The sequence below is a fragment of the Puma concolor genome, chromosome D1, assembly GCF_028749965.1.
Source record: "Puma concolor isolate L17-30 chromosome D1, mPumCon1.1.hap2, whole genome shotgun sequence".
NCBI lineage: Eukaryota > Metazoa > Chordata > Mammalia > Carnivora > Felidae > Puma > Puma concolor.
Window position 1 is genome coordinate 96,117,945 of NC_141676.1, and position 25,438 is coordinate 96,143,382.

Sequence of the window (25,438 nt, forward strand, 5' to 3'; positions counted from 1 at the left end):
TTTGGATCGCCTCACTGGATGAGGAGGTGACCATGGGAACAGGTGCGCCTCACTCCTACCCCATGTCTCCTAAGCAGGGATCATCTTGCTGGGTTTGGTGTGCCCGGAACTAATTAATCAAAGACAGACAAAGAAGAGTCTAGAAGAAGAGAAGGGGATGGGGTCGGGGAAGAGAAGCCGCGAGCTTCTCGTGTACAGTGTGCATGGCAGATGACATCATTGCCTGAAAGAGGTTTGGCCCTCCCCTTCCCGGAGCTGGAGGCTGGCTTGCCTGTGCTGTAGCAGGAGTGGGGTTGCCTGGAGGGTGTGAATTGGTGGCAGGAAGACTGCCCGCGCTGGGAGAGGTGTGGAGATGTGAAAGGGAGACCTGGAGACAGCCAGCGAGAGCAGAAACCGCGGGGTCTGGAGGTGTTTGCGCAGCTCCAAGCTCCGCCCCGCGCTGGGCAGCCTCGCTCTGCCACGGGAGGGACACGCCTGTTTGGGGGTGGGGAGTGTGTGCACGAGGGGTGGGTCAGTGGTGGCGGTGGGGGTGGACAGCCGCCTGCGCATGTCAAGGCTGACTGAACACACACGGTCAAGAAGGACCTGGAGAAGGGCAGTTGGTCACCCGCCACCCAGAATCGGGACCCCGGCACTATCTGGGGGAGAGCTCCTGGGAAGCGGCCCACCCTCCCTGCCCCTCCCCAGAGATCTGCGGCCGACAGGAGCTCCCGCCTCTTGCCCCGCCCCTCCGGACCTTCCCGCGGAGCAGAGGGCGGGCGTGGACGGGACCGAGGTGGAACGAATTTTGGAGCTCAGACGGGAGGCCCCGGTGGCTTTGGGTGTGGGGGGCACGCCCAGCTGGAGAAGCCGGTGCAGGCTGATGAAGCCGAAGCTCCCGGGTCTTGGTGGATCCTGGTCGGAGCGTAGCTGTTCCCAGGGGAGGTGAGAGGTGGATCAACATGGACCCCTTCGACAGCCCAGCTGCCTAGAGCCAGCCGCCTAGAGCCAGCCGTGCTGCTCGCCTCCGAGCTGAGCTGTCACCGAGGCGCAAACCCGAGAAGCAGCTGAGCAACTGGAATTTGTGAAGTTCCGGGGTGGGCGGGGAAGGTACTGTCCGTGGTGCTGAGCCGGATCCCAGCAACGGGCTCCGGGGAGAGCGCGCGAAGCTGCTGATCGGCTCCCTCGAACTGGGGCGGTGCACTAGGGTGGTTTGGAGCTGAAACCCCCGCCCGGCTCGAAAACCCCTGAAAGCCTCCCCAGTCGCCGGCGCTTGGCCCTTATTTCAGTCCGAAAGTCGCCCCCTTGGGGCAGTTCGTCCCAAAGGGTTTCCTCGAAAGTATCTGAGAGGGCGAGTTCTTGACCGAGGGAATCTCTCTGTTTAGCCCCGGAAGCCACCCGCCAGAGAAAAGATGCCTGCCTTCAACAGATTGTTTCCCCTGGCTTCCCTCGTGCTCATCTTCTGGGGTAAGTACCAGCACCCTGCCATGCGAGATGCAGATAACAGTAATAATGCCAACAATAATAACACTAATTGATGTCGTTTGTAACAAAAGGAGCCTTGGTTGGCTTCTCTCTATGCATGTCTGCCAGACATGGAGATCCATAAGGGTTACATGAGAGCTGGGATTTTGAGATTGGAAAAACACCTCACTCCCCTGCTGTTATATTCCAGAACCACCCTAGTGGGTTTTCCACCCCTCCTCCTGTTTCCGATTAATTCCAAAGTATTTTTTCCCTTTTCCTTTTGTTGAAAGGGAATGCAGTCACGTTCATTATGAAAAATCTCGGTTGCATTTACCTTTCATTTTTCAATGAAAAATCATTGGGTCTTCAAATTAATTCCCATGTATTTTTTAAAAAAGCTAAATGCATGCATTTTGAGAATGAAAACACGTTGTTGAGCCATTTATTTAATTTTAATAAGGAAAATAGGCTTCAGCCATTTGCAGCTACGTCTTTGATAAATAGGCACCTGGGCATTGCATCTTTATTCTTTTTCATGAACATGTGAAGCTAAGGTGCTTTGGTGTTTGGGGAGCTATGTTTTTTGCTTTCAAAAACGAATAGGTTCTTGTTTGCTGTGAGGAAATAAGGTGACCTTCTCCCTCCAAATAAGGAAGACCTTCACTTGCAACACTAAGGCTAAACAGAGTGGTGTCAGAGTAGGGTACCTGCATGTGTGTAGAGAGAGTTAATGAGTCTACGTGATAACATCTGTATATGTGATTGAGAGAATGCTTTACTGTGTTGTTTATGCCTCAGTGTTTGAATGTGTGTTAGTGTATGTCTGAGCATGTTAGTATGGCATCTGAATGGATTGGTGAAGACGTGTGTGTGTGTGTGTGTGTGTGTGTGTGTGTATGTGTGTGTGCGCGCACGTGTGTGTGATTGCTGTATAGTTCTAGGCATCTCTCTCTTGGTGACTCTGATTAGATCCTCAGGTCAAATACAGGTGCTGTTCAGTTGATATATTGCTTCACATGATCATCTACATTTCTACTTTTTACATGCTTTTACCTTCCTCTATGCTAAAAGTCAATAACCAGGATAATTGTGCCCACTTGCTTTATTGAAACTAGGCGTGTGGGATTTATTCTCCCATGGTTGGCATGAAACTCATTCTCCCTGTGCAGTGGCAAATATGCTGATGGGAATTGCCTCTTTGCCTTAGTATCACTTTATTAAACCTCCAGGACTTATTGGCTGCCAGCATTATCTGGATTTTACATGTGACCAAAAGCAGAGCCAAGCTTCATGTTGAACAAAATGCCTGATGAGACAGTCTGGGAAGGACAAAGAGGGAGAGTAATGCCAGTCCCAAGGGCAGACTCATCACCATCCATCCCCAGTAGAGTGACTAGACCTGAAGATGAAGCAGACATAATGGGTTGCCAATGATCTCACCTACCTTGACGATTTAAGGCTAGGATTTCCTCAGGGGAGGCTAAGACTAGGGAAATGAGCCTTAGGAGAGGTTAGTCTGGCTGGAAAAGAAAGAGTATTGATAAATCAATGGAAGATAAAGTTGCAGAGAAGGACTGGGGTGAGATTCTACAGAGCTTTTCTTCCCAAACCTTAATTTAAATTTTTAGCATCCCTGCCTGAATTCCAGTGGAAGGGGTGAGGGTGCCACATGCTAAGCCCTTTTTAGGACTTATAAAGCCTGGCTTGGAGTCTTAGCTGTGCCATTAGCTTGCTATGTAACAACCTTAGAGTATCTGGTTCCTCACATGGAAAGTTCGGAAGTTGGGGCAGATAACATCTAAGACTGAAAAGTAAGGAAATATTTACAAAATATTGCTCAACTTGGTAGCATCCACCCCTCTCCTCACCTCCACTTTCCACCCCATCCCCAAAATAAAACCTTTGGAAGAAGCATGCAAATCACACCCATCATTTGCTCATTCTCAGCTTCTTTGGCTCATGAAGCTTAAAAGCTGCAGAAGGAAAGAGGGATGGTTCAGGAAACCTGGCCATCAAATGTAAGAGAAAGGCCTCATTTCACAAATGCAGTTTCATTTTATTTGAATGTAATTCTAGGACTGGAAACCACTTTGACTAGATGCATTCTCCCTTCCCAAGTTGCTTTATCACATGATGCAAATATAAATGGAAAGAATATTTTCCATTGTATTATTTTCTGCATATATTGAAAAAAAGTTCCCTTATTTCCTTTAATAAAGTATATAATAATAATTTTTTAAAAACCTACACTTCCCTGGTGCTTTATGGTTTGCAAAGCACTTTTCAATCTGTTACTTCTTTTTGGTCACCATATCAATCCTTGGGGGTAGCTAGGGAAAGTAGTATTATTTCCAGTTTAGATGTGAGAAAATGAGCTCAGGGAGGGGGAAGGACTTGCCAGAGAGCTCTTGTCTCCTGATTTCAGTCTTCCAGTGCTTGTTCTAGCACTTCTAATGAACACATGTGCCGCTATGCAGGATTGCCAGATGGGCTCTGTCCTCACATCCCTCTTCAGAGCCACCACCCTCACACCCCTCCCGCCATGCCTTTCCTTTGCCCTCCCCGTCCAGGCCCTAGTGTCTTCTCTGCTCTTCCTCTCCGGGTCTACTCCCCCACATGTCTGCTCTGTTGGGGATGCTTTCCTCTCGTCCCCCAGAAGCTCATCATGCACCCCATTCTTTTCAAGGCTCTGCTAAGTGACTGGCTAACCTGATAGACAAATCATTTCAGGTTGTTAATGCCTACAGATAACTTCATTTATTACCCCTTTTGGCAAATATTTACATTCTAATAAAAGCCTTCATTATCTTAGCACAAAGGAATGCATTCTAGAGCAAGCTCAGGAGGGGCAAGCTAGTAATGTCCAAAGAAGAAAAAGATTTGAGGGTATTAGAGGAGTTGGTTCAACACATATTACTCTCCACCTCATGATAGATTGATACTATTCCTTAGTTAAATATAATCATTAGTAATATATCTACCTAGCCTACCTTCTCATAAGTTTCCTCATTATTACTATAGAAATTGGAGAAGAGACCAGAAGTCAAATGATTTGGCCAAGATTATTCCAGGAGTTTATCACTTACAGTCAGCAATGTGGATTGAATATCTACCATATGTATGACCTTTTCTTGGATATCTAGAGGATTTCACAGAGAGGCAGTGGTGTACTAGAGACTCATGGGGTGGAGAAACAGATTTCACCTCTTGATGGAAGAAACAGCACGTCATATTGCAAAGGGCAAACAAAGAGACATGAGAGAATTTTGTGACCATTTTGCAATGTACTATCCAGGACTTCATGAGCAGAATTCTTATGCCTTGAAACTGGACTTTGGCCATGAGAAGGGAATCAGTAGTGCTTGTTCTCTGATGGTACACTGGATTGCTGTCATCTCAGGAGCAACTCAGGAAAAAGAGAGATTGCTGTGCAAGCCACAGCCATCCTCCTGATTGCATAGATTTTGCCCTCCCTCCTTTAACTATAAATGAACTAACTGTGCTCCTATTTAAGACCAATTCATCGGGGCGCCTGGGTGGCGCAGTCGGTTAAGCGTCCGACTTCAGCCAGGTCACGATCTCGCGGTCCGGGAGTTCGAGCCCCGCGTCAGGCTCTGGGCTGATGGCTCAGAGCCTGGAGCCTGTTTCCGATTCTGTGTCTCCCTCTCTCTCTGCCCCTCCCCCGTTCATGCTCTGTCTCTCTCTGTCGCAAAAAAATAAATAAATGTTGAAAAAAAAAAAAATTTATAAGACCAATTCATCTACTTGCTCACTAAAGCACATCACCTGGCACGTATTCGAGGATGTTGGTCCAACAAATTGTTCTTTTTCAAAGCCCAGCAGCTCTGCTACCACCTTCATCCAAGCCAAACCACTGAGCCATCTCTCAATGTGATCAGTGTACCAGCCTCTTAACTATCCTGTTTGCTTCCACATTGTCCTTTGTCACCTCTTCCGTTTATTCTCAACATAGCCAGGTCATGTCAGTTTGTACCAATCGTGTTATTCTTCCACTCAGAACACTCCAATGGTCCCCATGTCACTCCAAGCAGAAGTCCAAGTTCTAAACAAGACCAGCCATGATCTGGCCCTGGCTTATGTCTCCTTTCTCACTTTGTTCCCTGGGCTTCATTGTGCCCTGCTTTCGACAGACACTCCCACCCTAGGACCCTTGAAATGCTATTTCCTCTGTTTGCACACTTCCATGGAGATATTCATATATCTCCTTTCTTGCCCTCATTTCTTTCCTTCAGTGCCTGCTCGATGTCACCGTCTCAGTGAGGCTGTCTCTGATGTTCCCATGCGCCTCTACTCTGTTTTACTTTTTCTCATTAGTACTTACTACAATGTCATGTTTCTTATTTTTATTACCCTCCTCTGGAATGCAGGCTCCATGAGAGCAGGAATGGTTTCTGTTTTGTCCCCTGTTGCATTGTCAGTGCCTAGAACAGTGCCTGGCATACAATAAGCACATGATATATTTGTTGAATAAGTGGGCAGATAAATGAAGGAGAAAATACATTAACAGGTGATATATGTCCAAAGCACATTCATATAGATCATTCCATAGAATTCCCATGATGATGCTATTAGATGTTATTTTCAGCATTCTGTTGATGAATAAACTGAGTCTCAGAGGTTAAAGAGTAGATACACACAGGCCTTCAGTTGCCAAATTCATTTTCTTCCTGCCTCTGTATTTGTAACTGTGCATTCCTTGGTACATCTTCCTATGCTACTTTTGAAGTCATCATCACTGAACTAACTTATCTTTACCATGTCTCATTAAATATGAATGTGCCTCAAAGCTGCCTGCCACACAGATTTCTCAGTGCACATTCTCTGCACCTGTATTCGTTCCCAAACTTTTGCACAGACCACACCTTCTTTTCTTTTTTTTTTCAACCAGGCTTACAATCGAGACTTCAAACACATCACATATTGAAAGTGTTTCTGATCAGTTCTCTCTAGATACAGATCCTCTCTCCATGAAAGTGATGGTCCATATACAGAAGCGGGAGACTCTTTTGCAGACTGCCTGATAAGACCAGCCCCAGCTAGCTTGAGAGTTTTAAAACCAATTAGTTTTATTTCCCCTTGATGTTTTAAACTCATCATAGTGCCACTTGTGTGTTTGTTTAAAAAATTTTTAATGTTTATTTATTTTTGAGAGAGAATGTATGAGCAGGAGAGGAGCAGAGAAAGAGGGAGATGCAGACTCAGAAGCAGGCTCCAGGCTCTGAGTTGTCAGCTGTCAGCTGTCAGCTGGCTCTGAGCCAGACATGGGGCTCGAACTCACGGACGGTGAAATCATGACCTGAGCTGAAGTCAGACTGAGCTACCCAGGCACCCCAGCATACTAGTTTTTAAATATCAATGTGTATTGTTTCATTTTTTTTTAGGAGTTTTGTTTTTATTATTAATTCATGGGAAGGTAGCATTAGAAGGGGACTTAGAAGTCCTGATATAAGATCATCCCATTTTTGAATCTTCCATACAATAAACTCTTACCAAATAGTTTTTTGTATTTGTAATCAGCTTCAGCACCAGATAATTCTTTTTTTTTTTTTTTTTTAATGAGCCAAATTTACTTTCTTGTAACTTTTGGAATTAGAATTGAATTTCTCTTCCACAGGCCTTCAAATACTTGAAGGCAGATAAGTTCTGTGTCCAAGCCAGGCACCCCCAATTCTCCCATCTGTTTCTCCCCAGACGATGTCGCCAGACCGTTCTCCATCTTGCTCCTTGCTGGGCATGCACTCACTGAACAGCTTCCTGTTGTCAACTGTGACAGCTGAACTGATCAGAACGGTCCAGATTTGTTCTGCACGATGCACAGGCACTGTCTCTCCCTCGTTGTGCACATCGTGCATCTGTTAATGCAGCCCACATTTGCACTCGCTTTGTTGGCGGCCTAATCCCACTTTTGACTCATCCTGAACGTGCAGTCTGATGTACTCACCCTATTTTTATGGGCCACAAGTTTCTAGAGGGCAGCGACCATAAGTCCAGACCTCCATGTGGCAGGCAAGCTATCACCCCAATCTGACCTCTCTCCAGATTTTTTTTTCAACGTTTATTTATTTTTGGGACAGAGAGAGACAGAGCATGAACGGGGGAGGGGCAGAGAGAGAGGGAGACACAGAACCGGAAACAGGCTCCAGGCTCCAAGCCATCAGCCCAGAGCCCGACGCGGGGCTCGAACCCACGGACCGCGAGATTGTGACCTGGCCGAAGTCAGACGCTTAACCGACTGCGCCACCCAGGCGCTGGTGGCGCCCCTCTCCAGATTTTTAACTTTGTCTCTCTCTACTCCTCTGCAAAAAGCATTGCTCTAGCCCAGTGGCCAGCTCACCGTCTTCCTCATCTGCTGTTCCAGCCTCCACCAGGCGTCGGAATTACCTACTTTTTAAAATAAAATTCAGATGCAATGATTATCTCTCCATGGCTTGCAAACATCTGACCTCTCATGTTGTGAAGGCCACACAAAGGTCTTCACAACGTGGTCCCCGCTCCCTTTCTAGACCCCTGCCTCATCTTCCTTCTCTTCCTCTCTCCCCAGCCCAACCAGGAATAACTGGCCCTCCTCTGGGAACAGAACACGTCACCAGCATGGCACTCGCCATGGTCCTGTTTAATGATACTTAGAAGTATGCGTTCCCTGCTAGATTATAAATGCCTTCAGGGTGAGGTTGGTGTTTTATTCATCTTTGTGTCAGCCTCGCATCAGGCCTGGCACAGAGTAGATTTCAGTGAATAGTGGTTGAATGAAGGGTGCATGGATGGGTGGGTATGTGTGCCCCCGGTTTCCCACGGAGACTCTAAGTCTTTGAGGGCAGGGCTCAGGGCTGCACCCCGGGAGGCTTTCAGTCAACTCAGAGTCATCCGTGGCTCCTGCAGCCCACGCCCTGCTTGTTCTGAGCGCGCATCCTGGGGGAGCCCAGGTGAAGACGTACACACAGGTACATGCGATCTTCAGGTTTGTCTCATGATTCTTCCTTCTCTGTCTCTTCTCCCTCCCTTTTGTTCTCCAATGCCGCTCTCCTGGTGCCCTCCTCCCCAACACCTCCTGTCCCTTCCCTGTCACTGGGCCTCTCTCCAGTCAGTGTCTGCTTCCCTGTGTGTGTGGAAGTGCCCTCGGAGACGGAGGCCGTTCAGGGCAACCCCATGAAGCTGCGCTGCATCTCCTGCATGAAGAGAGAGGAGGTGGAGGCCACCACGGTGGTGGAGTGGTTCTACAGGCCCGAGGGCGGTAAAGATTTCCTTGTATGTCTGCCTGCTGACTACGGCCTTTCTTTTGCTTGCCTCTGCTGTTATGTGCCTGGCTCCCGAGAGTCTGGGGAACAAGGCTCTGACAAACCCTGGCTCTTTCTTTTCAAAGCGTTGACAGCTCCCCAGCAGATAACTGACGGCCTTAGTGTAGCCCAGCCTCTGTGATGGGAAGGGCACTTGGCCAGCCGCAGGCATTCCTGGTTACCAGCGGGGGAAGGGGAAGAAGAGAGAAATAGCATGTAGAGCCTACCGTGTGCTAGCCACCCCACAAGGCACTTTGCAGGTGCTTTCACGGGCTCTTGTGCACCATCATGTTGGATGGATTAAATTAGTAGAAAGATGGAAATAACACTCAGCCTCATTCTATGGGAGAGCATAGGTTAGCTCATTTAAATCTCGCAATCCCAGTGAAAAAAGAATGGCAGGGATGACCCAGGCTGATGTTCAACTGGTATACCCAGTACAGCCGCATCTGTGAGTGAACTATTCGAATAGGTCTATAATGGGCACTCGCTGTGCTAAGCTTCCCAAGCGGCCTCACCATCATCGGTCCCACTGGGAACCTCCAGACCTCCCCCACGCAACTAAGGGATCATCCTGACGGAATGGGGAGCCTCTGAGACTCCGCTCTGTGCTGTGGCTGGTGTCAGCTTAGCCTGGTTCGTGCCATGGCCAGTACCATTACATGCTTTGAATATCACCTTGGGGATGACCCTTATTCACACTTTCACGGACTCTGGAACCCACGCTGCCTGGGTTTGATTCTCTACTCTACAGCTTGTTAGTTCTGTGCCGTAAGACAACTGGCTTCACCTCTCTGTGCCTCCGTTTCCTCATCTCTAAAATGGGGATGCAAACCATAGCTACCTCATAGAATTGTTACCTTCAAGGTTGTTAGCTTTCATTTTTAAGGCATTTAGAATAGCCCTGGAATATAGGAAGCATGATACAAGTGTTTGCTAGAGAAAAGATATATGTACATGAGTGAGGTACACAGAGGCCCAAAGAAGTTAATAAGAGACCTTAGATTCGAACCAGGTTGTCTGACAGCAGATACAAAGCCCTTTTTACTGAGCTATCTCACCTTCTTGAAGGCGAGTTTCTTCTGTACAAAGACTTAATGGAGGGGCGCCTGGGTGGCGCAGTCGGTTAAGCGTCCAACTTCAGCCAGGTCACGATCTCGAGGTCCGTGAGTTCGAGCCCCGCGTCGGGCTCTGGGCTGATGGCTCGGAGCCTGGAGCCTGTTTCCGATTCTGTGTCTCCCTCTCTCTCTGCCCCTCCCCCGTTCATGCTCTGTCTCTCTCTGTCCCAAAAATAATAAAAAAACATTGAAAAAAAAATTTTTAAAAAGACTTAATGGAGATGATAGCAGGGTGAAATTGAGTGCTCCAATCAAGTGTTTGTTCCAGAACTGGAACCAGTAAATTTCCCTGAAATCTCGGGCTTCCCTCAGAGTTGACTGTGACTGAGGCCGGTCCCCAGGGGACAGGAATCTGGATGTCTAGGCCTGATGCAAAGGCCCCCATTGGCCTCAGGCCTGGTTGTGTGCCAGCCACCTACTCTGCTTCCGTGTCTGCCCAGAATGAGTAGCTGACTCAGAAGGAGGAAAAGAAACTTTAAAAATTGTAGTGGACAGACAAAGCGATGCTGTCTGCTAGAAATTCCTGTGAAAATGGAAATGTTCCATATTTGTGCTGTCCAATACAGTAGCCACTAGCCACATGCAGCCACTGAACCCTTGAAATGTGGCTAGTGCAAATGAGGAAGTGAATTTTACATTTTCACTTCTAGTCATTTAATTTTTTTTTAATTTTGTTAATGTTTATTTATTTTTGAGAGAGAGACACACACAGACAGACAGAGTGCAAGTGGGGGAGGGGCAGAGAGAGAGGGAGACACAGAATCCAAAGCAGGCTCCAGGCTCTGAGCTGTCAGCACAGAGCCCGACGCGGGGATCAAACTCACACACCGTGAGATCATGACCCGAGCTGAGGTCAGATGCCCAACCGACTGAGCCACCCAAGCACCCCATCTAGTCATTTAATTGTTAGTGTAAGTAGTCTCCATACGGCAAGTGGAGACTAGAATGGGCAGCACAGCTGTAGAGAATAAAAAGGTGTGTCAGAAGGTGGAAGTGCTTGAGAAAAGAAATTTCGAGACCACATTTCAGTTATAATTCAGCCCAAAGCGAAAAACCTGAAGTGTGCATATCTTTTGGCAGCTCTCTGCTCAACCATGACACTTTGGCGTCCAGGGTCCCCTTCCTGTGGCCTGGCCCAGACTGACCATATCCCCTCAGTGGCAACCAGATCAGAGAGTCCAGTCTTGAGGCCAAGGCTTTACGATGTCTTCGTGACTCGTGAAGCTGCCACTCTTGGTCTCTATGCTCTGTTCTCCCACTGGCTGCCCTCGTGACACAGCTTACTCTCTTGCTCTGTCTCCTTCCAATTCTTTCTTTCAGTTTCCCCCTCCTGGTCTATCTGCTTTACTCACCTTCTTTTGTTCTCTTTCTCTGTACCTTTTTTCCTCCAGCCTTCTTCCTGTCTACTCCTGTCTGCGTCTTCCTTTGCTGTGTCCATACGCCCTGATACCTGTTTACCTTCTCTCATCTTTCCCTGCCTCTCTCGCCCTCTCTTCCCTGCCCTCCCCTGACACTCCCAAACTCGGGATCTCCTTGTAACGTTGTGCGCTCCCTCCCCTGTCCATGCACGACTCTGCTCCTTTTCTCTGCCCTGTCCCCATCCCGGCCCTCCTACCCTGTTTTCTCTCCTGGCCCTACTCTCTTCTGCTTCTCTACCTGCAGATCTATGAGTATCGAAACGGCCAGCAGGAGGTGGAGAGCCCCTTCCAGGGGCGCCTGCAGTGGAATGGGAGCAAGGACTTGCAGGATGTGTCCATCACCGTGCTGAACGTCACCCTGAATGACTCTGGCCTCTACACCTGCAACGTGTCCCGGGAGTTCGCCTTTGAGGCACATCGCCCCTTTGTGAAGACTACACGGCTGATCCCCCTCCGAGTCACCGAAGAGGGTGAGGCTGGGACGCAGGGTCGCGGGGGTGCCCTCCTCTTAGGGGAGGGAGGGCAGTGGGTTTCCACACAAATGAGACCTCTGCAGAGTGCAAAGCCCATATATCTGGAGAGGTGGCATTTAAAAATGTCACCATTGATTTAACTTCCTTGAGTGGCCAGCTTCCTGCAAACTGCCTGACAGCTTGCCTGTCTGTGCCTTTCCTCAAAGCAGAAAGGCTCAGAGATGACAGGAGAAATACCTGTTCCCTGATCCCCTGACTTCTCATCCTTAGAGAAAGAAGTCAGCCTCCATGAAGCCTAAAACTGTCAACTCAGCTACACCTTCTTCTCTGATCTGTGTTGAATCCCTGACTCAATGGGCACAGGGAAATCTCATGAGCTTATCTAGAAGTCTTCTAACCCTCCTGTGTGGAAGCCATACATACCTCTGAACCAGTGGTGCTCAAATTTCAGCAAGCCTCAAAATCCTCTGCAGGACTTAAAATGCAGACTTCCTGCTTCTGTGGATAGAGTCTGAGAGTTTACATGTCTCACAAATTGCCTGGAGATGCCCATGCTGCCTGGGACCGCACTTTGAGAACCACTGCTCTAAACCAAGTCTTCTGTCTTCCCCAAAATGACCACACAAGCAATCCCTTTCCCATCCCCTGGCATCTATCAGTGCAAAACCTCATTCTCAACTGGAAGAAAAAAACTTTCTAGTCTTTAGCTTAAAATCTTCAGATTTCCCACAGCCAATTTCTTATGAGGGTGGGAGGTGGGGGATCCTTCCAGAAACAATTCAAATGTTTCTGTTTTAATCCAGTCCAGAATCTTGACGGTAAAGTTAGAATGCGCTCACACACTGCTCTGTTCTGGTTTCAAGGGACTCAGAAAACTGTGGTTTCCAGCTGCTTGCAAACACCCCCTCATGTGTCAAAAGACCGATATATGCATCTCCTTTTGTGTCTTCTCATCCAGGCTACGTGATGGCTCCGTTTTTCTTAGCCTGTTCCCAGGCAATCTATTTCCAGCATACTCTTAGCATTATCACTGCCCCAAGAGGCAGGATGGTGAGCAGGTAAAAGGTGTGGGGCATGAAATAAGAAGTCAAATTCATGATAGCATTCTTCCTAGGATTCCCAAGAATCCCGACTTCCAGGCCACAAATTTCCTCATTTTTTCCTCCTGTTACTGTGATAGAATTCATGAAGCAAACTTGAGAGTGCACGGCAGGGCAAGAGATGTCATGATTTTGTCCTGATGTGGACCACATGACTAAAACGAAAGGTAGGTCAGTTTTTTTGAAGGTGCAGAAGCACTCTCAGACCACTGGCATTTAGACCTGATAAGCCATTCTCCCTCTCTGAACCCGTCACCTCTTGGGTACAGCGCGTGCGTTGGGCTAGAAGCTCTCTAAGGTATTTTTCTGTTTCGAAGTTCCATTATCCCTTCTGTTTACACACCTCTGCTCCCCGGGGAAAAGAGGCTGGCGCCCTCTACTGGTCACTGCCGGAACTGTTGGCTGGTGACGCCGATACTAGGAAGGCGCCGCCGGTCTCTCTCAGGCTCTTGCCTCCAGAGTCCCTGGCGCAGCCCGTGGAAAGTGTGGCAAAGCTGAACCTGTCCGCCTCCGGGGCACCGGAGCCAGGCTTGGGTAAGAATAGAAGGAAGACGAGTTTGTTATCAGAACCACAAAGCCTCTTGGGATGTTAGGGCTGGAAGGAAGCTTGGCTCTCATTTCCTGCAGAGGTTCTGAACAAAGAGCAGGCAGGCCTCAGAATTGCCCAGGGGCTTCCCTCGCGTGTAGCAGTCTCCCTACCGCTCTTATGAGCATGAGCTCTGTGGCCTGGAGTGAGGTCTCGCGTATGTAAGTAGAAATGACTCCCCAGGTGATTGATTGGAGGGTGCAGCTCTGGTGCCCCTCGTTTTGCGGCGGGGAGATCGGTGAGGCGCTTGCCCAGAGATAGGAAGCAAGTTAGCGCCAGACGCGGGCCTACGGACCAGATCTTTTGGCTACTGGGCTAGCTCTATTTCCAGTACATCTTTCCCTTCGACCGCCATCCCTTTTTCTGCTACTCTTTCTTTCTTTTCTTTCTTTTCATATCTTTTCCTTTCTCCGCCCCCCTTCTTTTCCCTCCCCTTTTTTCCTTCCTTCTTTCCTTCCTCTCTTTCTTTCTCTCTTTTCCTCTGTGACCCGTGGCAGCCTCTGACAATACCCCCCCCCCTCCCCGCAGCCAAGATCTGCTTTCATAAGGCTCAGAGCGACAGGCGCCACCACAGCGCAACGAGCTACATCTCCTCCAGTCCTGTGGTCCCACAGAATCTCCCTAGTTCTTGGCTCAAGCTGAACGTATCCTGTCCTAAGCTCTGACCTCCTGGCTCTAAGACAGAAATCTGAGATCTAGAAGTGACTAAAAATACTGAGCATGGATAGCTTCCTGTGTTCCTACTTCTGGGCTATTGCATTTAAAAAGAGCATGCTTTAAGCCAAGTACATCACAAATCAGGTATTACCAAGCCCACAAAAAAGATATTTTATGTGCATGGCGTTCTTCTGTGCCGCACGCTATATTTATGACCTCCAGCTCCAGTCAGGAAACCTGGATGATCGTGGAAGCTTTGGATTGCTTCTCTGAGCTGAAGGTCGTGGCTATGGCTATTCTGTGCTTTTAAGGAGTGAGGCCTGATGGATGACTGGGGCCTATGAATAACCAAGGACCATGAATCTAATTTGCTGGAGGAGTTAGCAACAGGAAATGTGGCTACAAACTTCTTTCCCACTAGAAAGGACGATTGTGGACCAGGACCTTTGCCTTATATCATCTTTTAATTGTCATTCTGGTTGGCTGTGAAACAAAGATCAATATTTATTTGCATTCATTCACTCAACAAATACTTATTGAGTACTGCAAATATTCCAGGATTAGACAACAGGCTGATAATGTAAAAATAAGTGAAATATGTTCTTAATAAGCACACCATCAGTGGAGAAGAGAGAGAAACACATCACAGCACAACCTGAGAGGTATTACAATGGGCGGATGAGAAAAGTGCACAGAGAAGTACATGAATAGCTCTGCACGAGAGGCCGAAGAAGGTTCCACAGAGGAAGGGACTTTGGTGGAGTCTGGAAGAATGGTTGGGACACTGAAAAGCAGGAGGGGATGTTGGGACAGAGGTAGCTGAGGGGGTGTGCAATACAATTGAGAAAGAGGAAAGGGCATGAATAAACGTCTACAGATCCCCAAAGAGCCCACCGTGTAAATGAGAAGTGAAGTTTTGCTGGTCCACTGAATGGAAATGAGGAGAAAAGGGCTGGATTGTGAATCTTGCTTGCCACGTTCGTGGTTTGGTCTTTATCCTGAGGGCGGGATGGAACACGGAAAGGTTTAAAGCGTGCAAATAGCAGGGTCAGATTTGTGTTTCAGAAAGCCTGGGTAATATGTGGAATGCTCCAATACCCATTTCTGTTTGGGTTTGGGATGGCCTGGAAGGAAGATGAACCGGGAAGGACCCTGTTTCCAGTCCAGACTTGTAGAGGCTACGCCCAGATCACTGGGTGGGCTGACCGCACTGGCCCCTTACATGTTTCCCATGCTCACTCGCTCTGCCACTCTATGCTCAGTGGTTGAACCAGACCTGTCCCTCACATGTGTGTAGACTTTCACATCTCACCGGATATTCCTGAATACACTAGGTAAGGGTGTGAACTATCACCCTTACCTTACAAGTTAAGAAAGAGAGTTTCCAATAAGGGAAGTGACTGTCCACACAAAATTGGGACCCGGTTCTTCCATCTCACCCCATTCCAGGATTCCTTCCACGGCTCCCTTTTTCCCTCCACTCCTCATTCTTTCTCACCCCCATCCCCGCCCCCACTCCCACTCCTGAAAAAAGTCAGCGAGGAAGCTGACAGACAGGAGAGTCAGAGTCATTGAATCTCTTTGACGCCTTCTCAAGTTCCTTAGAGCCAGGGCTAATTTAAGCCGTACTAAAAAAAAAAAAAAAAAAGGTCTCATATATCATATATCTCCGACCCAATGACAGTTCTGGGTTTGTCGCACATGCACGTTCTGAGCCTCACTGTCCCCCTTGCAGCTGGAGAGGACTTCACCTCTGTGGTCTCAGAGATCATGATGTACATCCTCCTGGTCTTCCTCACCTTGTGGCTGCTCGTTGAAATGATCTATTGCTACAGGAAGGTCTCAAAGGCCGAAGAGGCAGCTCAAGAAAACGCGTAAGTTCCAAGATGCCAAAGTGATGGTAGCTAGCACCTTCAGAGTGTTCGCCCTCACGGACGAGGTGCTAAGCAATTGACACACTCCTCCACTTGCCTCACAACCACCTTTGAGGTAGGCAGCATTCATATACCCATTTTATGGATAAGAAAACCGAACCTGGGAGAGTGTGCCCGGGACCATGATAAGAGGCAAAGCAAGGTCTGGATTCATGCCTGCTAACTCTTACCCTGTACTCTTAACCACTGATGGAAAGCCCATAGCTACCATCACAATCCCATGAAATTAGCATTATTATGACCATTTTATGAAGCAGGCTTACAGAGGGTTGTGTGGCTTGCTGAGGCCATGCGGATGATGAAAGGAGAGGCTGGGATTTACCTCTCTGTTCCGAAAGTCCGTGCCCTCTCTGTCGCACTCAGCTGTTTGTTGTACACTGTGGAGCTCATCAGGCCATCTGGGCCCTGCCTTTTATCAGCTAAGGAGCTCCGAGCCACATGTTCTTGCCCCTGGAGCCTGGCAGCAATTGGATACGCGGAGTAGAGGCTCTCATCCTCCAATGTCCAGACTGCACCTTGGCCATTTTCACCAAGGCCCTAGTCACTCGGGAGTGAGCACATCTGAGAAAAAGATGGGGTCTGAGGGCTCAGGGGGCCCCTCTGGCCTGTTATTTGGGGAGAAGAAAAAACAGAACTCTCATAGATTTACAAGGCTGGCAACATGGCTGAGGGGATAACCTAAAAGCTGTAGACTATTATCACCTAAAAATGTTTGATATTTTGCATGATATCTATGATCCCAGGCAAGTAAAAATTACAACTGATACAAGGATAGAAAGTATTGATATACAAGGGAGGTTGTCATTCCTGGCGGAACCTAGGGTGCTTGGGTTTTCGTGCTCTGACAGGAAGTGCCCACACTTGGACAGGAAGTGTCTACAATGGGGCCTGCACAGAAAACAGAGTCATATACCCATTTTATGGATGAGAAAACTGAACCTGGGAGAGTGTGCCCGGGACCATGTGGCCCGAGGCCCCCAGCAGAGCCTGGATCCTCAAAGAGCTACAACACATGCAAAGGACAGATCAGAAAATCAGTCCATCCGTCTGGGGCAAAGCCAAGGAAACGTATCCATCTTGGCCTGACTCCCAAGTAGAAACCTAAAAGATTCTTGAGAATTAGTAACCGCAAGCCCACTCTCACAATGTTTGGGATTTAAATTTTATACTACTTACATGATCCAGAAAGCTTCAAGCTGAGAAAGCCAATTAAAAGATTAATCCTCAGACAGCGATCACCACGTAGAAGCAAATGAAAAACCATTCTGAAGGGACCTACCCCACAGCTGAGGCTTAACAGGATTCCCTACATAAAGCATTGCTGAATCTGATTTCACAATCTGATCCAAAGCTAAAAGACACAGCAGCAAACAATCCAGCACAAGCAAGAGAAGTAACAAATGGCAAGATTACATCCCAGGAACTTCAGACACAAAAAGGACCTGGTAGAAGTTAGAAAATAAGTTTATTTAAAAGAGTGAAAGCAAGGGGCACCTGGGTGGTTCAGTTGGTTAAGTGTCTGACTTTGGCTGAGGTCATGATCTCACAGTCCATGAGCTCGAGCCCCACACTGGGCTCTGCGTTGACAGCTCGGAGCCTAGAGCCTGCATTGGATTCTGTGTCTCCCTCTCTCTCCACTCTCCCCCACTCACGCTCTGCACTCTCTCTCTTTCTCTCTCAAAAATAAATAAACATTTAAAAAAAATTTTTTTAAAAAGAGTGAAAGCAATTAAAAGAGGAACCAAAAGCCCAAGAATAGAATAAGTTGCGAAGAAAAAAGAACAGGCAGATTTTAAATAGGAAGCTTAAAATCTGGAAATGAAAAATAAAGTCAATAAATTTTAAAACTTGATGGATTGGTTCACCAGAACAGTAGATAACAGACACGCTGGAAACAAATGTAAGGAAGGTATAGAGAATGAAGCACAGAGATATAAAAGGCTGGAATATCAGACTGAAACATGAAGAAAGAAAATGAGAATATCTCTTAGAATAGAACAGAGAAGGGGGAGAGGAGCCAAGATGGCGGAACAGCATGGAAGTTTTTTGTGGGCCTCGCGTCCCTGAGATACAGCCAGACCAACACTAACCCATCCTGCGCACCTAGAAAACTGATCTGAGGATTAACACAACAATTTGCACAACCTGAACCACAGAATTCAGCAGGTACCCGGCGCGGAGAGGTGAACTGGGGGAGACAGAAGCCACGGAGGGCAGGGGGCCGCTTTTGCATGCGGAGGGAGGACGGAGGCGAGGCAGGGCGGCGGGGGGAAGAATATGGGAAAAGCATCCCCCCCGCCCAAGAGCAGCTGGAGAGAAAACGGAAGAGTGGAAACAGCCGCAGAGACTGAACTAAAAAGGGAGAAAGGAGAGGGTTTAAATTCCGTTAAGACTGTAAACAGGGGAGCGCAGAGGCTGAAACTCCGCAGCTCCATACCTGGCGGTGCTCTGGTGAGAAGGGTGAATCCCCAGGAGCAGAGTGGAGTCCGGGGTTCTTCAGGGCACCCGGGGAGAGGCAGTTCACCTGCTGGGAGGACACCTGGTAGAGGCTATGTGGGTCCCCCAAAGGCAAGGCCCCAGCGGAGCCGGAAGAACAACCACGATCGCTGGCGCTGGAACAACGTCGTTGGGGGTGAAGCCTGGTGCCAGGTGTGTGTTGTGATTTTCCACAGTCCCTGAAACACTGCTGCTACACTATCTCGCGAAGTTTTTCTGGGGCGGGTTGGCCCCCGGCCACAGTCTCTGGGCGTCAGCAGCAGCACGGTCCCGCAAATGTTCCTGGGTGCGGCCGGCACCTGGCCATTGCTCAGTGAGACCCTCTGCAGAACAGACCAAAGCCGCAGTCCCTCAGAAGTAAGGAGTCGGGAAACACAGCCGCATCTGAGACAAAGCTCGGGAGGGAGGTGCTGCCTGGGGCTTGGTCACGAACCGTGTAAAAGCGGGAAGTAGATGGAATCCAAAGACAAAGGACGGGTGCGCGATTGCTGATCGGGGAGAACAGAATTCAGATACTAGAGACCGGGTGTCTGGGTGACGCCATGGCATCGCTTCCGCGCATGCGCATACGCACCTACAAGCGCCACAACGATCTGCCCCAGTAAGCTAAGCAGCGCCATCTAGTGGAGAACGGAGCCATTACACTAAGCCCCGCCCAACTGGGCCAACCTCAAGTTTCAGGAACACAAATCTCTCCACCTGCTTAGTTTATGGACTATAAAGGGATTCATAATTTGACTTCTAAAAGAAAACGAAGTAATTTCAGTCGTATTTTTGTTCGACTGACTGTTCACCAGTCCATCTATTCAGTTTTCTTTTTTTTTCTTTTTCGTTTCTTTTCTTTTTCTTGAATACAGAAAGAGAAAAAAATTCATCTTTATTTTCAATTTTTATTAAAAATATGTTTCAATTTTTTTCTACTATATTTTTTACTTTTTTTTTTGGTGTGAAAAAAGATGATTTTATTAAAGCATGGGAACAGGACCCATGGGCAGGAAGAGCTGCCTATATTTTTTACTTTTGTGTAAATTTTTTCAAATTCTATTTTACTTCCATCATTTCATTTTAGTCTACTTCAGTGTATTCATTTTTTCAAATTTTCAAACGATTTCCTTTTTTTTTTCCTTCCCCTTTTTTCTCTAATCTGTCAAGCCCCTTTCAACACCCAGACCAAAACACACCTAGGATCTAGATCTAGCATCATTTACTCGATTTTGTGTGTGTGTTTGTTTTTAATTTTTTAATTTTTTTAATTTTAATTTTTTTTACCTCATTAATTCCTTTTCTCCCTTCAAAATGATGAAATGAAGGAATTCACCCCAAAAGAAAGACCAGGAAGAAACAACAGCCAGGGAATTAACCAACACAGATACAAGCAAGATGTCTGAACCAGAATTTAGAATCAGGATAATAAGAATACTAGCGGGAGTCGAAAATAGATTAGAATCCCTTTCTGCTGAGATAAAAGAAGTAAAAGCTAGTCAGGATGAAATAAATGTTATAAGTGAGCTGCAGTTGTGAATGGAGGCCACGGCAGCAAGAATGGATGAGGCAGAACAGAGAATCAGCAATATAGGGGACAAACTTATGGAGAATAATGAAGCAGAAAAAAGGAGGGAGATTAAGGCAAAAGAGCACGATTTAAGAATTAGAGAAATCAGTGACTCACTAAAAAGGAACATCATCAAAGTCACAGAGGTCCCAGAAGAGGAAGAGAGAGAAATAGGGGTAGAAGGATTATGTGAGCAAATCGTAGAGAAAAACTTCCCTAACCTGGGGAAAGACACAAACATTAAAATTCAGGAAGCACAGAGGACTCCCATTAGATTCAACAAAAACCAACCATCAACAAGACATATCATAGTCAAATTCACAAAATATTCAGGCAAGGAGAGAATCATGAAAGCAGCAAGGGAAAAAAAGTCCTTAACCTACAAGGGAAGACAGATCAGGTTTGCAGCAGACCTATCCACAGAAACTTGGCAGGCCAGAAAGGAGTGGCAGGATATATTCAATGTGCTGAATCAGAAAAATATGCAGCCAAGAATTCTTTATCCAGCAAGGCCGTCATTCAAAATAGAAGGAGAGGTAAAATGTTTCCCAGACAAACAAAAATTAAAGGAGTTTGTGATCACTAAACCAGCCCTGCAAGAAATTAAAAAAAAATTTTTTTAACATTTATTCATTTTTGAAAGGCAGAGAGAGACAGAGTGTGAATGGGGGAGGGGCAGAGAGAGGGGGAGACACAGAATTCTAAGCAGGCTCCAGGCTCCAAGCTGTCAGCACGGAGCCCGATGCGGGGGCTTCATCTCATGGACTGCAAGATCATGACCTGAGTCGAAGTCAGCCGCCTAACTGGCTGAGCCACCCAGGTGCCACCCAGGTGCCCCATCTACAAGAAATTTTAAGGGGAACTCTCTGAGGGGAGAAAAGATGAAAAAATAATAATAATAAAGACCAAAAGCAACAAAGACTAGAAAGGACCAGCGAACACCACCAGAAACTCCAACTCTACAAGCAACATAATGGCAATAAATTCATATCTTTCAGTACTCACTCTAAACATCAATGAGTCCATGCTCCAATCAAAAGACCTAGGGTAACAGAATGGATAAGAAAACAAGATCTATTTATATGCTGTTTGTAAGAGACCCACTTCAGACCTAATGACACCTTCAGATTGAAAGTAAGGGGATGGAGAACCATCTATCATGCTAACGGTCAACAAAAGAAAGCCAGAGTAGCCATACTTACATCGGGCAATCTAGACTTTAAAATATGGACTGTATCAAGAGATGAAGAAGGGCATTATATCATTATGATAATTAATTATAATTTATATTATTGTTAATTATCATAATTAAGAATTATGATAATTATATCATAATTAAAGGGTCTATCCACCAAGAAGACCTAACAATTGTTAACATTTATGCGCCAAATGTGGAAACACCCAAATATATAAATCAATTAATCACAAACATAAAGAAACTCGTTGATAGTAATACCATAATAGTAGGGGACTTCAATACCCCACTCACAGCAGTAGACAGATCCTCTAATCAAAAAATCAACAAAGAAACAATGGCTTTGAATGACACACTGGACCAGGTGGATTTAACAGATATATTCAGAACATTTCATCCTAAAGCGGCAGAATATACATTCTTCTCCAGTGCACATGGAGCGTTCTCCAGAACAGACCACATACTGGGTCTCAACAGCCCTCAACAAGTACAGAAAGACTGAGATAATACTATGCATATTTTCAGACCACAATGCTATGAAACGCGAAATCAACCACAAGAAAAAATTTGGAAAGGTAAGAAACACTTGGAGACTAAAGAACATCCTACTAAAGAATGAATGGGTTAACCAAGAAGTTAAAGAGGAAATTAAAAAGTTCATGAAACCGATGAAAATGATAACACCACAACCCAAAACCTCTGGGACGCAGCAAAGGCAGTCATAAGAGGAAAGTATATAGCAATCCAGGCCTTCCTAAAGAAGGAAGAAAGATCTCAGATATACAACCTAACCTTACACCTTAAAGAGCTGGAAAAAGAACAGCAAATAAAACCCCAAAACAGCAGAAGGCAGGAAATAATAAAGATCAGAGCAGAAATTAATGCTATCGAAACCAAAAAAACAGTAGAACAGATCAATGAAACCAGAAGCTGGTTCTTTGAAAGAATTAACAAAATTGATAAACCATTAGCCAATTTGATCAAAAAGAAAAAGGAAAGGGCCCAAATAAATAAAATCAAGAATGAAAGAGGAGATTGGGGCGCCTGGGTGTCTCAGTTGGTTGAGCGTCCGTCATGATCTTCCGGTCCATCCGTGAGTTCAAGCCCTGCGTTGGGCTCTGTGCTGACAGCTCGGAGCCTGGAGTCTGCTTCACATTCTGTGTCTCCCTCACTCTCTGCCCCTCCCCCACTCATGCTCTGTCTCTCTCTGAAAAATGAATAAACATTAAAAGAAAAAAAAAGAGTGAAAGAGGAGAGATTGCAACCAACACAGCAGAAATAAAAATAATAAGAGAATATTATGAGCAATTATATGCCAATAAAATGGGCAATATGGAAGAAATGGACAAACTCCTAGAAACATATACACTACCAAAACTGAAACAGGAAGAAATAGAAAATTTGAACAGACCCATAACCAGTAAGGAAATTGAATTAGTAATCAAAAATCTCCCAAAAAAGAAGAGTCCAGGGCCAGATGACTTTCCAGGGGAATTCTACCAAACATTTAAGGAAGAGTTAACACCCATTCTCTTGAAGCTGTTCCAAAAAATAGAAATGGAAGGAAAACTTCCAAACTCTTTCTATGAAGCCAGCATTACCTTGATTCCAAAACCAGAGACCCTGCTAAAAGGGTGAACTATAGACCAATTTCCCTGATGAACATGGATGCAAAAATCCTCAACAAGATATTCGCCAACCAGATCCACCAATACATTAAAAAAATTATTCACCACATCCAAGTGGGTTTTATACCCGGGATGCAGGGCTGGTTCAATATCCACAAAACAATCATTGTGATTCATCACATCAATAAAAGAAAGGACAAGAACCATATGATCCTCTCAATAGATGCAGAGAAGGCATTTGACAAAATACAGCATCCTTTCTTGATAAAAACCCTCAAGAAAGTAGGGACAGAAGGATCATACCTCAAGATCATAAAAACCATATAAGAAAGACTCAACGCTAATGTCATCCTCAATGGGGAAAAACTGAGAGCTTTCCCCTTAAGGTCAGGAACAAGACAGGGATGTCCACTCTTGTCCCTGTTATTCAACATAGTTATTGGAAGTCTTAGCCTCTGCAATAAGACAACACAAAGAAATAAAAGGTATCCAAACCAGCCAGGAGGAGGTCAAACTTTCGGTCTTCACAGATGACATGATACTCTATATGGAAAACCCAAAAGATTCCACCAAAAACCTGCTAGAACTGATCGATGAATTCAGCAAAGTTGCAAGATATAAAATCAATGCACAGAAATCAGTTGCATTCCTATACACCAACAATGAAGCAACAGAAGAGAAATGAAGGAATTGATCCCATTTATACTTGCACCAAAAACCATAAAATACCTAGGAATAAATCTAACCAAAGACGTGAAAAATCTATACACTTAAAACTATAGAAAGCCTATGAAAGAAATTGAAGAAGACACACAAAAAAATGGAAAAAGATTCCATGCTCCTGGATAGGAAGAACAAATATTCTTAAAATGTCAATACTACCCAAAGCAATCTACATATTCAATGCGATCCCTATCAAAATAACACCAGCATTCTTCACAGAGCTAGAACAAATAACCCTAAGATTTGTTTGGAATCAGAAAAAAACCCGAATAGCCAAAGCAATCTTGAAAAAGAAAACCAAAGCAGGAGGCATCACAATCCCGGACTTCAAGCTATACTACAAAGCTGTAATCATCAAGACAGTATGGTACTGGCACAAAAACAGACACGCAGATCAATGGAACAGAACAGAGAACCCAGAAATGGACCCACAAACGTATGGCCAACTAATCTTTGACAAAGCAGTAAAGAATATCCAATGGAAAAAAGACAGTCTCCTCAGTAAGTGGTGCTGGGAAAACTGGACAGCGACATGTAGAAAAATGAACCTGGCCCACTTTCTTACACCATGCACAAAAATAAATGCGAAATGGATGAAAGACCTAAATGTAAGACAGGAAGCCATCAAAATCCGAGGAGAAAGCAGGCAAAAACCTCTTTGATCTTGGCCGCGGCAACTTCTTATTCAACATGTCTCCGGAGGAAAGGGAAACAAAAGCAAAAATGAACTACTGGAACCTCATCAAAATAAAAAGCTTCTGCACAGCGAAGGAAACAATCAGCAAAACTAAAAGGCAACTGACAGAATGGGAGAAGATGTTTGCAAATGACATATCAGATAAAGGGTTAGTATCCAAAATCTATAAAGAACGTACCAACTCAACACCCAAAACAATAATCCAGTGAAGAAATGGGCAAAAGTCACAAATAGACACTTCTCCAAAAAAGACATCCAGATGGCGAACCGACACAGGAAAAAATGCTCAACATCACTCATCACCAGGGAAATACAAATCAAAACCACAATGAGATACCACCTCACACCTGTCCGAATGGCTAACATTAACAACTCAGGCAACAACAGATGTTGGTGAGGATGTGGAGAAAGAGGATCTCTTTTGCATTGTTGGTGGCAATGCAAGCTGGTGCAGCCACTCTGGAAAACAGTATGGAGTTTCCTCAAAAAACTAAAATTAAAACTACCCTACGACCCAGCAATTGCACTACTAGGTATTTATTCAAGGGATACGGATGTGCTGTTTCGAAGGGACACATGCACCCCAATGTTTATAACAGCACTATCCACAATAGCCAAAGTATGGAAGGAGCCCAAATGTCTACCAATGGATGAATGGATGAAGAAGATGTGGTATATATATACAATGGAGTATTACTCGGCAATCAAAAAGAATGAAATCTTGCCATTTGCAATTACGTGGATGGAACTGGAGGGTACTATGCTAAGCGAAATTAGTCAGAGAAAGACAAATATCATATGACTTCACTCATATGAGGACTTTAAGACACAGAACAGATGAACACAAGGGAAGGGAAGCAAAAAATAATATTAAAACAGAGAGGGGGACAAAACATAAAAGACTCAAATATGGAGAACAAAGAGAGGGCTATTGGAGGGGGGATGGGCTAAATGGGTAACACCTAACAGAGGGTGTGGGGGGGGGGATGGGCTAAATGGGTAAGGGGCATTAAGGAATCTACTCCTGAAATCACTGTTGCACTATCTGCTAACTAATTTGGATGTAAATTTTAAAAAAATAAAATTAAAGATTAAAAAAAAAAAGAATAGAATAGAGAAA

At 45.8% G+C, this 25,438-nt stretch overlaps 1 protein-coding gene across 2 annotated transcripts in view; it reads left to right on the plus strand.

Annotated features, from left to right (window-relative positions):
* The first annotated feature begins 542 nt into the window (after positions 1 to 542).
* SCN3B (sodium voltage-gated channel beta subunit 3) overlaps positions 543 to 25,438 on the plus strand; it is a 31,813-nt gene continuing 6,917 nt past the window's right edge. The window contains exons 1-5 of one of the 2 annotated variants that reach the window (XM_086678823.1): positions 543 to 924; positions 1,365 to 1,446; positions 8,549 to 8,712; positions 11,522 to 11,747; positions 15,829 to 15,967. In XM_086678823.1, the coding sequence (XP_086534949.1) occupies positions 1,392 to 1,446; positions 8,549 to 8,712; positions 11,522 to 11,747; positions 15,829 to 15,967 (584 nt within the window). In that variant the 5' untranslated portion in view covers positions 543 to 924; positions 1,365 to 1,391. The other variant, XM_025928959.2, reaches the window with a different exon arrangement.